Here is a 14,041-nt window from a genome sequence, read left to right on the forward strand (position 1 = left end):
TTTAAGGAGAAATTCCTGCTGCCCACTTTGCAAGGCGCTGCCTTCCTGCATTTATCGGACAACGAGGCCGGGAACGGAGACAAGTTCGCTGCTCGTTCATATCGGTGCTTGCGGCCGTGTAACGCGCCCTGAGGGATGAATTTCAGCACAGCGAGGCCTTTCCCGGCCTCCCATTGTCACCGCCCTGCTCCCTGCGCGGCCTCACAGTGGCGGTGGAGGCCGCGCCTACAACTCCCATCAGCCCACGCGGCGCCGCGCCGCGCAGTGAGCGCTGCCGGCGCGCAAAGCACGCCGGGTTCCGTAGTTCTTTCCGGGTGACGGCGTTGCGTCATCACCCCGCCCGCGCGTTGCCATGACAACGGGGGGGCAGCGGGCGGGGCCGCGCGGGAAGTGACGGCGCGAGGGCCCGGATGGGGCGGGGGCGGGGCCACGTGAGGCGGCGGTCACGTGCCGGCGATGGGGACGGCGCTGGACGTGCGGGTGAAGCGCGCCGGGAAGGTCTATCGGGATGGGGTGCGTGAGTCGCGACAGGGCCAGTGCTGTCCTGGGAACCAGCTCTGGCTCCTCAGCACAGCAGGGCCAGGAGCTCCTGGAGCTGAGCAAGGGCCTGGAGCAGCTCCAGCCCAGGAAAGGCTGAGGGAGCTGGGGCTGCTCAGCCTGGAGAGAGCCCAGGGAGAGGGGCTGAGCCCTGTGTGTTCCTGTGTGTCCCTGTGTGTCCCAGTCTGTCCCAGTGTGTCCCTGGCTGTTCCTGTGTGTCCCTGTGTGTCCCAGTCTGTCCCTGGCTGTCCCAGTCTGTCCCTGTGTGTCCCAGTCTGTCCCTGTGTGTCTCTGTGTGTCCCTGTGTGTTCCTGTGTGTCCCTGTGTGTCCCAGTCTGTCCCAGTGTGTCCCTGTGTGTCCCTGTGTGTCCCTGGCTGTCCCAGTCTGTCCCAGGCTGTCCCAGGCTGTCCCTGGCTGTCCCTGTGTGTCCCAGTCTGTCCCAGTCTGTCCCAGTGTGTCCCAGTCTGTCCCAGTGTGTCCCAGTCTGTCCCTGTGTGTCCCAGTGTGTCCCAGTGTGTCCCAGTCTGTCCCAGTCTGTCCCTGTGTGTCCCAGTGTGTCCCAGTCTGTCCCAGTCTGTCCCAGTCTGTCCCAGTCTGTCCCAGTCTGTCCCAGTCTGTCCCTGTGTGCAGGAGGTCAGAGCAGCCCCAGGCTCTGCTCCAGGCCCAGCGATGGCCCCAGAGCCCCGGGCAGGGGCTGAGCCCAGCAATTCCCTGCACAGGAGGCACAGCTTGTCCATGGGGAAGAGGAGGCAGAGCCCTGGAGCAGTGCCCAGGGAGGTGATGGAGTCTCCTCCCTGGAGCCATTCCAAGCCCACCTGGGCGCGTTCCGGTGTCACCTGCTCCAGGTGACCCTGCAGAGGTCCCAGATCATCTCCAGAGGTCCTTTCCAAGCCCAGCTATTCTGGGATTCCCTGAGCCTGTCGCGGGTACCGTGGGTCTGTCGGGGACACTCGGGGTCTGTCGCGGGTCCCTGATTCCCGCTGGGACCGGCCTTGACAGCAGCGATTCCTCGGCAGACGGACTCGTTCGCCCTCTCCTGGTGCTGCTGCGGCGTCCCGGAGCTTTCCGTGTGTGTATCCCGGAGCTTTCCCTGTGTGTATCCCGGAGCTTTCCGCGTGTGCATCCCGGAGCTTTCCCTGTGTGTATCCCGGAGATTTCCCCGTGTGCATCCCGGAGCTTTCCGTATGTGCATCCCGGAGCTTTCCCTGTGTGCATCCCGGAGCTTTCCGTGTGTGCATCCCGGAGCTTTCCCTGTGTGCATCCCGGAGCTTTCCCTGTGTGCATCCCGGAGCTTTCCCTGTGTGCATCCCGGAGCTTTCCCTGCGTGTATCCCGGAGCTTTCCCTGTGTGCATCCCGGAGCTTTCCCTGTGTGCATCCCGGAGCTTTCCCTGCGTGCATCCCGGAGATTTCCCTGCGTGTATCCCGGAGATTTCCCTGCGTGTATCCCGGAGATTTCCCTGCGTGTATCCCGGAGATTTCCCTGTGTGCATCCCGGAGCTTTCCGTGTCTCTGTCCCGGAGCTTTCCCTGTGTGCATCCCAGAGATTTCCCTGTGTGCATCCCGGAGATTTCCCTGTGTGCATCCCGGAGCTTTCCCTGTGTGCATCCCGGAGATTTCCCTGTGTGCATCCCGGAGCTTTCCCCGTGTGCATCCTGGAGATTTCCCTGTGTGCATCCCGGAGCTTTCCCCGTGTGCATCCGGGAGCTTTCCTCGTGTGTATCCCGGAGCTTTCCGTGTGTCCCTGTCCTTGTCCCGGAGCTCTCCCGGTGTCCCTGTCCTTGTCCCAGAGTTTTCCGTGTGTCCCTGTCCTTGTCCCGCAGCTCTCCCGGTGTCCCTGTCCTTGTCCCAGAGTTTTCCGTGTGTCCCTGTCCTTGTCCCGCAGCTCTCCCGGTGTCCCTGTCCTTGTCCCAGAATTTTCCGTGTGTCCCTGTCCTTGTCCCGGAGCTCTCCCGGTGTCCCTGCCCTTGTGTCCCTTCCCTTCTGCCCTTCCCTGGAGCTTTTCCCTTCTCCCAGCTCTTTCCCCGTCCCTGCCCGGAGCTGTTCCGATCCCGGCAGTGCTTCCCACTGCTCAGCTCCGGGATTTTGGGCATTGCTTTTGGGATTCAGTGGTGCTTTTTGTCCTTCCCCATTTCCTGGGTGCCACGGGAAGACCCTGACCCGGCTCTGCAGAGGCCAATGTGGCTTGAAAGGGAAGGAATATTTTTAATTTTTAATCACTTTTTACCTAGAAATCCCAAGTTGCTCAGCAGCAATGTTCAGTTCTCTCTTTTTTCTTGCACTTGTATCCTAAAAATCCTTTCCATCCATCAGAATTCCATTTATTGCACGATTTTAATCCTGGAAAACTGGATTTGAAAGGAATGGCGTGCAACATGTCCTAAAATTGCCTGATTATCTAGAGAATGACTTTGGCAGAGCTGAATTATTCCCTTTAGGAATGGTTCCAGAGGGGTAAATACTATCAGTGTCTCACTTTCATATAATTTTGTGCAATATAGAATTAGTTGAATTTTATTTATCTATTTAGGCTTCTCAGTGCTGTGTCCATTTTCATTTTGACAGAACTTGACTTGCATTATATCACTTTTAAATGGATTTTTTGGGTATGTAAAGGAATATTCCCTCTGTTTTAAGCTGAAATTAGGATATTTCTGGTCAATGAATCTGCCAGTTTTATTTATACCTTCCACTTTAACTCCATGTGGAAAGGTTTATAATTTTAGTTTATTAACTGGGCCTGGAATCTGTAAGTCTGGGATGAAAACACAGCGATGGAAGAGCTCTACACCAGGAATAGAACACGGATTTTTAGCAGAAATCTCCTAGGGGGAGAAAGGAGATGCAAACCTGGAATTAGGCATGGAAGGGACCCCAAATCCCACCCAGTGCCACCCCTGCCATGGCAGGGACACCTCCCACTGTGCCAGGCTGCTCCAGCCCCAGTGTCCAACCTGGCCTTGGGCACTGCCAGGGATCCAGGGGCAGCCACAGCTGCTCTGGGAATTCTATTCCAGGGCCTGCCCACCCTCCTAGGGAAGGATTTTTTTCCCAGTATCCCACCTAAACTTGGGATTTTTCAGTGTGAAGCCGTTCCCTGTGTGCTGTCCCTCCATGCCCTGGAAATTGTCTCTCTCCAGCTTTCCTGGGGCTCACCCTGAGCTCAGCCCAAAGCTTCTCCTGTGCAGGTGAACAATCCCAGCTGTGCCAGCCTTTCCTGCCAGCAGAGCTGCTCCATCCCTCTGCTCATCCTGGAGCCTCCTCTGGGCTCTCTGCAGCAGCTCCAGCTCCTCCTGGGCTGGGGCAGGGCTGGGGCAGCTCTGCAGGTGGGATCTCACCTGAGCAGGGCACAGGGGCAGAATTTTGAGCTGTTTTTTTGCATTTCTGAAGAAATATCAAAAGAAAAATTGATATTTAACTTCCAGTCATCCTTCCCTTTCCTGCTGCCAGGCTGTGCCCCCTTCCCATGTGCAGGCAGCAGCTCTGGAATGAGTTGTTGCTGTGTGACAGGAAACATCTCCTTTGTTAAAGCAGTTCACATGTTCAGGGTTGTCCTTGCTTCTCAGAGTTGAGCTGGACTCATTTTTTAAAGCAATAACCTAATTGCTTGTGCTAATTAAGGCCCCTTAGCAGAGCAGTGCAGAATTTAGGTCAGCTTTTCTTTGCTGTCCCTTTGTGCTCCTGTTCCAGCATTTCCCACTTTTCCTGCTGCAGCTCCTCTTCCCAGGCTCTCAGGATGTCACCCTTGCTTGGATGTGGATGTTTTCCTGCTACCTCAACCCTCCTGACCCATTTTTGCCATCCTGTACCACCAGGAAAGACAAAAACCTGCCAAAATTCCCGTTCTGCTGGAGAGATCCTGGTTTGAGGTTGTCAGGTGCAGAGTGAGCAGCTGGGATTGTCCCATGGCTGGAGGGAGCTGTTCCTTGGGGCCAGTTTGCCTTGGGAAGGATCAGGAGAGGAACTTTATTCCCATAAAACTCCCCAGTTCTCAGTCACCTGCTGCCCTTTCCAGCTGGGAATACTTCAGGATTGAAGGAGATTCTGCTGTGTGGGAGAAGGGATGGATAAACCATGGAGCTGCTCTCCTGCTGCTCACCAGTTTTTCAGTGTTAAAAAGTCTCAGTTGACACTTTAGGGATGCAGCATTTTTGTGCAAAGGATATTTTGTGGACAGCACATCCTTCATGGGATAAATGACAGCATCCCTGGAGTCACACCACAACTGCCTTTCTTTCAGATTCACTTCAAAATTGTTGCTTTGTGTTCATTTTTGGTATTTTAAACCTCTTCTGCTCCACTCTTGAGGTGAATCTCACCTTCAGCGTGGCCATCCCTTTTCCAGTTGTGCCTTCTCTTCCCGCTCCCGTGGCTGACCATCCCAATTTTCAGACACCAGTTCCTCCTGGCAGTTTTTTCCAGCACAAACAGAACTTGGCTGTTACCAGCTGGCCCAAATGAAGGGTTTTTCATCTTCCTAGACAGAAAAATCTTGAAACTTTGGGAAGAAGCTGAAGCTCAGGTTTATACTTCAGCCAAGAGGAGAATGGTATTTTTGAGGAAAAACCAAAAGTGCAGAGCTCTCATCCTGAGCTTGGGATTCTGATCCTGAGCCCTGGGATTCTGGAAATCCAGGAATTCTGGTAGAGTTTAGGTGTTGTTGGTTCTCTGTCTCATCCTAAATCCCTTCATTAGTGTTTGCCTGTCCTGACAAGGTTACACCATTTGGGAACAGGATTTTTTTTTTAATTTGGAGATCAGTTCCAGGCTGTTCAGATAACAGCTACGGAAAAAATGGATTTAAACAAATGTTTTCCTCTTTCCTCTTAGGAAATTCTTTCTGGAGTGGTGGTCATAACCAGTAAGGACACAGTGCAGCACCAGGGGATCTCCTTAACCATGGAGGGCTCAGTGAATCTGCAGCTCAGTGCCAAAAATGTGGGTGTGTTTGAGGCCTTCTGCAACACTGCCAAGGTAAGACCTGCACGGGTGACTGTTTTTAGCACAAAAAAACCTCTATTTTCTCAAATGAAACCTTTCCTTAAAGGCTCTCAGGTGGTCAGAGCTGCTCATGGTGTGGAAGTGATGGAAAGCAGGGAAATGCTGGTAGAGTTTAGATGGTGTTGGTTCTCTGTCTCAGCCTAAAACTCTTTGATGTTTATCCTTGCAGCCTATTCAGATTATCAACAGCACCATTGAAATGGTGAAACCAGGGAAGCTCCCCAGTGGCAAGACAGAAATTCCCTTTGAATTCCCACTGCAAATGAAGGGCAACAAAGTTCTGTATGAGACATACCATGGAGTCTTTGTCAATATCCAGGTGAGGAGGTCCTGTCTGGAGGGAAAATGGGAAATTTCATCTGCACAATGTCGTCTGAAGCAGCTCTTAATCCATGGAAATTGAGGATGAAGTTTGGTGGTGTTTTGTTTTCACACTGACTGAGCCTTCCACCCGCTATGCAGTAAATCTTTCAGGAATGATGGCACAAACAAGATGTTTTACCTGAAATACCTCAGCAAAACATCTGTAACCTAAATTTGATCCATCCTGATGTTGTAGGAAACTGTTTCCATTCCCTTCTTAAAAAAAAAAAAAAAAAAAAACCAAACAAACCAGCACCACAGTGTGGTTGTATTCCAAATAAATGTGTAATTTCATGATAAAAACTCCAGGTGTTGAGAGCAAACCAGGAATTGTTTGTTTTGTTGGGGTGAGGAGGAGTAACATTCCCTGCCCAGATCTGTATGGAATATTTGCTTGGACACAGTCTTGTGGAAATACAGTTTGGAAATTTGATCTTTTTTGGTTAAAATTTGCCTTATCATAGGTGGGTTGGTTTGTTTGGGCAGTTTTTGGTGGTTTTTTTAGGGGGCAAGTCTTTCTTCAGCCATCTCTTGAAGGTAAATTCTGTGTTAGACAATGAAGTTTGATGTCACTGGAATGAAAAAAACAAAAACAACCTAATAAACCAAATCACCCTTTCAGCAGCCTATCAGAAGTAACTAAAAGAAAAAAAATCCCTTGTTTTTTGTCTGTTTGGATGTTTTTAAAATCCTTTCCATTTATTTGCTCAGTTTTGGCTTCTTCCCTCATGTAACAGCTGTTGTTTGTGGTAGGGATGTCAAAAATGGTGAAGGACTGGTTTAGTTGCTTCCCATACCCCAGATAACTTGCTGTGATCAGTCAGTTTGAGCTGCACTTTAATGAGGAATATTTGTTTTATTTTGTCATTCCTTCTCTCCTCTGTTGAGCTTTTCTTGAGTAAAATATCTTTAAAATATAATAGTTTAAATTTCAGCCAAACTTTGAGAGTCCTGCTCTCCTGAGGAGGGAGTTGTGACACTGAGGTGCTGGTTAAGGGACACTTGTAAACCTCTGGGCACTTTAATTAAGCCTCTCTTTCTTGATTTAGGGATTAATTGTGGGTTCCAGTCTCTGTTCTGATGCAGAAACCTTTAATCAGACATTGCTGGGGGGTTGTGGCCATGAACCAGAAGTGAGGAACCCAAATCCCCGGTCTGAGGGAGGAATTAAAAATCAAACAAAACAAAAAACCCAACAGGTTCTGTGTCCTGTAAGGACACTGAGGGGCTTAGTTCGAGATGCTGAAGTGTAGGATTTCTGGGATAACAAAATTCTTGTTATTTTTCATCCACTGGTTTGTGACTCCCATTTTAGGGGAGCAAATTGGAAGCAAATTAACTTCTTTGCCTGATTTTAGTGCTGCTTTTAGCTCAGCTGTGTGGCTGAAGTTCCCCATTAAATATCCCAAGAACTGTGAATTCAACCCCACAATAAAACCAAAATTACAGGGGCTGAAGACAAAAATACATCACACTGATAATTCCTTTACCAAAACAGGGTGGAAAATCACCTTTAACTGGTTATAACAGGAACAACTCTCTGCACAGAGGCAGAAGGGAGGTGAAAAGTTGGGAAGAAGGGAGGAAATCTGAATTAAACTTTTCTTTTTTCCCTTTTTTTTTCCCTTTTTTCATCCCCTTCCCCCAGTACACCCTGCGCTGTGACATGAGACGTTCCCTGCTGGCAAAGGACCTGACCAAGACTTGTGAGTTCATTGTCCACTCCCTGGTGAGTGTGGTTTCTGGTCATTTTGCAGTTAATTAATATTTTTAATTGATTTTTTCTCCCCACTTCATTTTAAGGGGGAAAAAAAACCCACAAATAAACCCATGGAAATTGTGATAGTGACACGAGGGGTTACAGAACTGTAGATTCAGAATATCCTGAGTTGGAAGAGACCCCAAAAAACATCAAACCCAGCTCCTGGCCCTGCACAGGACACCCCAAAATCCTACCCTGTGTTTGGAGCCTTTGTCCAAAATTTAGGAGTAAAGGAAATCTGCCCCAAAACAAACCCATCCCAAAAAGCTGTTGCTTCTGCTTAGAAAAATCCATCCCTCTGTTATAGGACAAAGAGGAGTTGGATTTTCAGATGTTTTTAGTGCCTTGAGTTTATTCTCTTATTCATCCTTGAAGTTCTGAGACAATGGGGTGGTCACATAAATATGATGTCATTGTTCCAAACACTGTTTTGAATTATCCCAGCAGTTCTCAGCCAAAGGTTCCAGGCTCCCACAGTCCTGGAAATGAGAGTTGGGTGGTGAAAATCCCTGATTTCTGTTCTTCAGGAGCTCTGATACAGAGCCCTGACTCCAAACTATCACAGCTGGGTCTGCATCGAGGTGGGAATCATGGAAAGATGGTGGGAGAGACCTTCAGGATGACCCCATCCCATCCTCACCCCAAACCATGTCCCAAATCCAGGCTCCTGAACACTCCCAGAGACTCCAGCACCTCCCTGAGCAACTCATTCCAGTGCCTGACCACCCCTGCAAGGGAAACAATTCTGATTCTAGAATTTCTAATCCTCATTTCTAATCCTAATCCTTGTGGCAGGAAGTTGGACTCCCAGAAGATGCTTTGCTGGTTCTTACAGAAGTTCCTGTGTTGGATTTGGGGTTGGTTTAGATGGAGCTGTGCTGCCCACAGCAGTTGAGGACAGGCCAGAGCTGAAGAAAAGTCCCTTTTTCCCTCTAGAACTTGCTGGAACACCTTCCTTCCATCATTCCTTTGAACTCTTAACAGGACAGTAAATAACAGAATCCTTTGTGTTACAGGTCTTGTGGTGGAAATGTTATTTTAGTTCTAAAGTAACTTTTTAAAAGATGTAGTTTGGTGTTTCCAACAAGTTTCCTGTTGGTAAGATTTCAATATTTTCTGCAATATCTGATGCTACATTTTATTGGTCCATTTTTACATTTATGAGTGAGCCACACTTGTCAGAGGAGTGACAAATCACATCTCCTGCAGTTTTCCTGGGTTTATTTCTTGCTCCCACTACAGCACTTCTGAGCTCACCAGTCAGTAAATCATGAATCTCTCAGGGTGAATTAATGAGGTTTTACTGAACATATAATTCTCACTGTCAGTGCTCAATGTACCATTTCCCTTCAGCTTATTCTGTGCCAGAATTTGTCATTTTGGGAAAATGCAGCCAATCTTTTGCTAATCTCTTCCATCTTGCAGCTGGGCAGCAGCAGCTATTTTGAATTCTTGAGCAGTGAGGGCAGGTCCTCACTCAGAGTTCCAAATCAGCCCCTTGCTGGTGGACAGAAGAATTTATAAAGCAGATTTGAAGCAATGGACACAAGTTCATTTAGATTCTCTCCTCCCCAAATTTAATAATGAACAGAAACATTCCAAAATTCATGTACAATGAATTTATTTATACTTTTTTTTCCTCTCTGCTTCACATGGGGAGGGTATTCCTGCTGTTCCAGGTGGTTTTGGGCAGCCAGCTGTTGTGGTTTATAATATTCTCTGTTTTGGGGATCAGATTTCAGTTTAACCCTTCCATTCCCTGCAGTCACAGAAAGGGAAGCTGCTGCCGAGCCCTGTGGACTTCACCATTACTCCTGAAACTCTGCAGAATGTTAAAGAGGTAAAAGGATTTTCAGATTATTTTATTTTAAAGGTAAAGTTTGTGTGTTTATGAGTGAGACCAGAGGAGTGACTAAATTCTGCCTTGTAGATTATCAGGCAGATTATCTTGGTTTTGTTTTTCCATTTTATTTTTCACCTTTATAAGCAATCAAGTGATTCTGCCTCATCCCTTGCACTGTGGTGACCACTGAAGGTGGAGCTTTGCTCAGGAGTAGTTAAATATTTTTAAAATATTTAAAAGTAGTTAAATATTCCTTTCCTGAGTGAAAAATGGCAATGGAGCAAGGGAAAACATTCTGTACCATGGACAGCCAAGAACCTTTAAAAAAGTGTGTTTTGAGCCTTTTTTTACAGATTTGGGAATTCTCAGATGGGATTTTGGAAAGGAATTGTTCCTGTGAGGGTGGGCAGGGGCTGGGATGAAATTCCCAGAGCAGCTGTGGCTGCCTCTGGATCCCTGGCAGTGCCCAAGGCCAGGCTGGACACTGGGGCTGGAGCAGCCTGGGGCAGTGGGAGGTGTTCCCACCTCCTTCACCACACGGTTCCAGCCCCTGGATGAATTCTAACAGCCAAGTTCTGTCACTTCTGCCCAGGAAATGCCCCTCCATGGGCTGGGTGGAGGAGAAGGAAGGACACATGGCAAGGGAGAATATTGTAGGAGAAATCCTGATACAGAGTGACGGAAAGAAATTTAAGCTACATGAGGAATTTCTGAGCTCTCGAGTTCTCAACTTTGAAACTTTTGGGCAACTTCCTACTTAGGATCTTTTTCTTTCCTTAGTCTGCTCTTCACAGTGCCATCTTTTTCTCCTCCCTCCAACCTTTTCAGAGAGCCTCCCTCCCCAAATTCCTGATCAGAGGGCACCTGAACTCCACCAACTGTGTGATCACGCAGCCGCTGACGGGGGAGCTGGTGGTGGAGAGCGCCGAGGCGGCCGTCAAGAGCATCGAGCTGCAGCTGGTGCGGGTGGAGACCTGTGGTGAGCCCCTGGCTGGCACCAGGCTGCAGGAATTCCCTGCATCCCTTCCCAGGGAAACAGGGAGCAGCATGAAGGAAAGGCCAGAGAGCACCGAGGCCTTGCGGGGTTTGCACTTTGCGCTTTGGAGGAGCAGCTCCGATGATAATTTAAATTATTTCTGTGATCCTTTACTCTGTGAAAACTTGCAGGGCATTTTCCCTCCTTATTCTGGTGAATCTCTGCTGGTTCTTGGCTTCTTTTTCCTGCCTCTGTCAAGGTCAGGATTGACGCGCTCAAGATGATCGTTCACGTTCAGACTCAGGTGTTTATTATTTCTTACCTGTGTTACAGTCTCACAGCAGTGAGTTCTGCAGTATTTCACTAACAAAGCACAAAATGGCCAACTGTCTCCCCCTACAAGGTCTTTTAAGACTAAACTGTCCAATTAAGAAATGACACCTCAATTATTTTCACTTTTAACCCAATAACTGATCACTCAAAGTCTGCAATGGGGACTTTTTTATCCAATTGCACAAAAACACCCAAACCCATGGAGAAGGAGGTGAAGGAGAAGGAGCAGCCTCCACCCCAAAACCTCCATCTTGCTTTATATCTATTTCTGCATTCTAAACCCTTCAACTCTGAGTTCCCACCCTGTGCTATCACACACTTCCATTCCAACCCCACACCTGTAATCTCAGTTTTATTGTTGAATTTTGGAAGCTTCTCCACGGCCTCAGGTCAGTGCAGTGTTCTCCTGGGGGTCAGTGCCTGGCAGCACAGAAAGTTTAAAATTCTCAGCACCCGGGACTCCCATGATATCTCCACAGTAAATTTTGGCTGCTGCTTTCTCTCATCTCCTCCCACTTCCCTCTTGCCCAGGGTGTGCTGAGGGCTACGCCAGGGATGCCACAGAGATCCAGAACATCCAGATCGCCGACGGCGATGTCTGCAGGGGCCTCCCCATCCCCATCCACATGGTGTTCCCCAGGCTCTTCACCTGCCCCACCCTGGAAACAACCAACTTCAAAGTGGGTGAGTGGGGAGCCATTTCCTGGGAGAGGAGTGGCCACTTCATTCCCTTTCCGTGGGCAGGTCAGGGGGTAAATCCAGCAGAGCTGCAGGAGGAGCCCAGGAGATCCCTGTGCTTCCCTGAGCCTGAATCCTGCTGCATTTCAGACTCAGAAACAGCCCAAACACTGCCAGCACAAACAGCTGTGCAGCCACCAAGCTACCCCTGATAAAATTCCATGAGGGACAGCAGCAGTGGAATGCAGGTGATTAACACTTGAGGAATAGTCCAAGAATAAAATTCCTTTTCCTCACCAGCGAGAAGCCCCCTTTCCATTTCTTCTCCTTTTTGTTTCCCACTCTCCTGCTGAAAGCCCTGCAAGCAGCAAGGTTGGTCAGGGTGTGACTTACCCACACCACGTGCTCCTCCCTGCTGATTGTTGTCAAAATCCACTATTTTTATTAACAAAACCGGGATTTTCCTCACTTAATCAAAAAAGAACTGCAAGAATCCACTTGGCTGGTTTGTATTTCTTCCCCTCATCCTGCTGGAATCTGTTGGCATAAAATCTGTGTGCAGAGGTTTTCCCCAAAATAATAATATTCTTAATTCTTTTGCCATTTTAAGCTCTTCACTAGCAATTTACAATGAGAATTTGAATTTATTTTGATTTCTGCTTCCCTTCATTTATTAACTCTGCCTGGCTTTTTGTTTTGTCTCCATTTAGGATTGATTGATCTGATACTGATTTTTGTCTTTGAAGGACACAATGTAGTATCTAAGAGCAGATTTTTTTCTGGAATTTTTGTTCTCCAGTTTGCAAGCCTGTTATATTCCAGTATTTCATTTCCCAAGGCTGTTAATGCTAGAAACAGCAATGGGTCTGTCCTGGAATTCTCCCATTCCATGCTTTAAACACAATCTTGGTGGAGGTGTCTTCCTCAAAACATTTTTTTCTTTGATGGCTGAAATCTTCTTTTCCAGAGGATTCTTTGCCATAATTTATCAGTGATAAAACAATCCAGAGGAATCCCATAAGATTACAACAAAGCAGGATTTTCTTGGAATGGTCCAAGGGCTGGGATGCCTGGGTGGGGTTCTGCCTGGAATGTTACAGGAGCTCCTTCCTCATGCTGCTGCAGGATTCAGCTTTCCTGTGGAATTGAAGCAGGATTGCTGCAGCATTCAGCTTTCCTGTGGAATTGAAGCAGGATTGCTGCAGCATTCAGCTTTTCTGTGGAATTGAAGCAGGATTGCTCCTAACATTCAGCTTTCCTGTGGAACTGAAGCAGGATTGCTCCTAACATTCAGCTTTCCTATGGAATTGAAGCAGGATTGCTCCTAGCATTCAGCTTTTCTGTGGAATTGAAGCAGGATTGCTCCTAACATTCAGCTTTCCTGTGGAATTGAAGCAGGATTGCTCCTAGCATTCAGCTTTCCTGTGGAATTGAAGCAGGATTGCTCCTAGCATTCAGCTTTCCTGTGGAATTGAAGCAGGATTGCTGCAGCATTCAGCTTTCCTGTGGAATTGAAGCAGGATTGCTCCTAGCATTCAGCTTTCCTGTGGAATTGAAGCAGGATTGCTCCTAACATTCAGCTTTCCTGTGGAATTGAAGCAGGATTGCTCCTAGCATTCAGCTTTTCTGTGGAATTGAAGCAGGATTGCTCCTAACATTCAGCTTTCCTGTGGAATTGAAGCAAGATTGCTCCTAGCATTCAGCTTTCCTATGGAATTGAAGCAGGATTGCTCCTAGCATTCAGCTTTCCTGTGGAACTGAAGCAGGATTGCTGCAGCATTCAGCTTTCCTATGGAATTGAAGCAGGATTGCTCCTAGCATTAAGCTTTACTGTGGAACTGAAGCAGGACTCAGCTTCCCATGGAATTCTCTCTCTTTTTCCCCTTCTCCCAGAGTTTGAAGTGAACATCGTGGTCCTCCTGCACGACGACCATCTCATCACAGAGAACTTCCCCCTGAAGCTCTGCAGGATGTGAACATCCACAGGAGAAGCTGGGAAGGATTTTCTGGGAATTCCTCAGAGGGCAAGTGGAACTTCATCCATGCCTGACTTCAGCTGGAGCCACCTCACTTCCTTCTTCCTGTGGGCACTTTTTGTACTTCCACTTCCCTGTTAACCTGGCCAAGACTTTGCCTCTCTGCATTCCCCAATCCTGCTGCCTTCAACAGCCATGTTTTTCCCAATTTTTCTCAGGCAAATCCTGAAGGAATCATTCTGTAGCTTTCTACAGCTTGTAGAAGTATGTAGCAAGTTCCTCTCTTGATTTAATTTTGTAATATTTGTTCCAAAGTCCTTTGAAGACCCCTTAAAACTCATAAATCCCATCATAGCTGCACTGGGAATTGTGACAGAAATAAGGTCTTTGAAGGTCTAAAAAATGGTGCTACAACTCTGGAAGATGGTGCTGTGGGATCTGTCCCAAGGTGGATGGGAAATGAGTGATTTCAAATCACACCAAGGAAATTTTGGTCAAATTTGGAACAGGAGTTGGTGTTGGAGGAGTTAATTAATGTGTGTGTGAGTGTACAGCTTAAAGGAAAAGTAATTC

General features: G+C 48.0%; 1 protein-coding gene across 2 annotated transcripts; it reads left to right on the forward strand.

The window, feature by feature from the left end:
• The first annotated feature begins 407 nt into the window (after positions 1-407).
• On the forward strand, positions 408-13,828 carry VPS26C (VPS26 endosomal protein sorting factor C). Of its 2 annotated transcripts, none has more exons than XM_021527458.2 (8): positions 408-513; positions 5,367-5,510; positions 5,707-5,856; positions 7,549-7,629; positions 9,428-9,502; positions 10,334-10,484; positions 11,346-11,498; positions 13,386-13,828. In XM_021527458.2, the coding sequence occupies exons 1-8, from the start codon at positions 457-459 to the stop codon at positions 13,466-13,468; spliced, it is 894 nt and encodes a 297-aa protein (XP_021383133.1). In that variant the 5' UTR covers positions 408-456; the 3' UTR covers positions 13,469-13,828. The 2 variants fall into 2 exon arrangements, with proteins under 2 accessions (XP_021383133.1, XP_021383134.1); XM_021527459.2 differs by having other exon boundaries at positions 10,334-10,465.
• The last annotated feature ends 213 nt before the right edge of the window (positions 13,829-14,041 follow it).

Source organism: Lonchura striata, chromosome 2 (assembly GCF_046129695.1).
Source record: "Lonchura striata isolate bLonStr1 chromosome 2, bLonStr1.mat, whole genome shotgun sequence".
NCBI lineage: Eukaryota > Metazoa > Chordata > Aves > Passeriformes > Estrildidae > Lonchura > Lonchura striata.

Coding starts and splice junctions, on each gene's coding strand:
- VPS26C (XM_021527458.2), top strand. CDS start 457: ATGGGGACGGCGCTGGACGTGCGGGTGAAGCGCGCCGGGAAGGTCTAT. Junction 5,857..7,548: donor GAGTCTTTGTCAATATCCAG/GTGAGGAGGTCC, acceptor CCCTTCCCCCAG/TACACCCTGCGCTGTGACAT. Junction 9,503..10,333: donor CTCTGCAGAATGTTAAAGAG/GTAAAAGGATTT, acceptor CAACCTTTTCAG/AGAGCCTCCCTCCCCAAATT.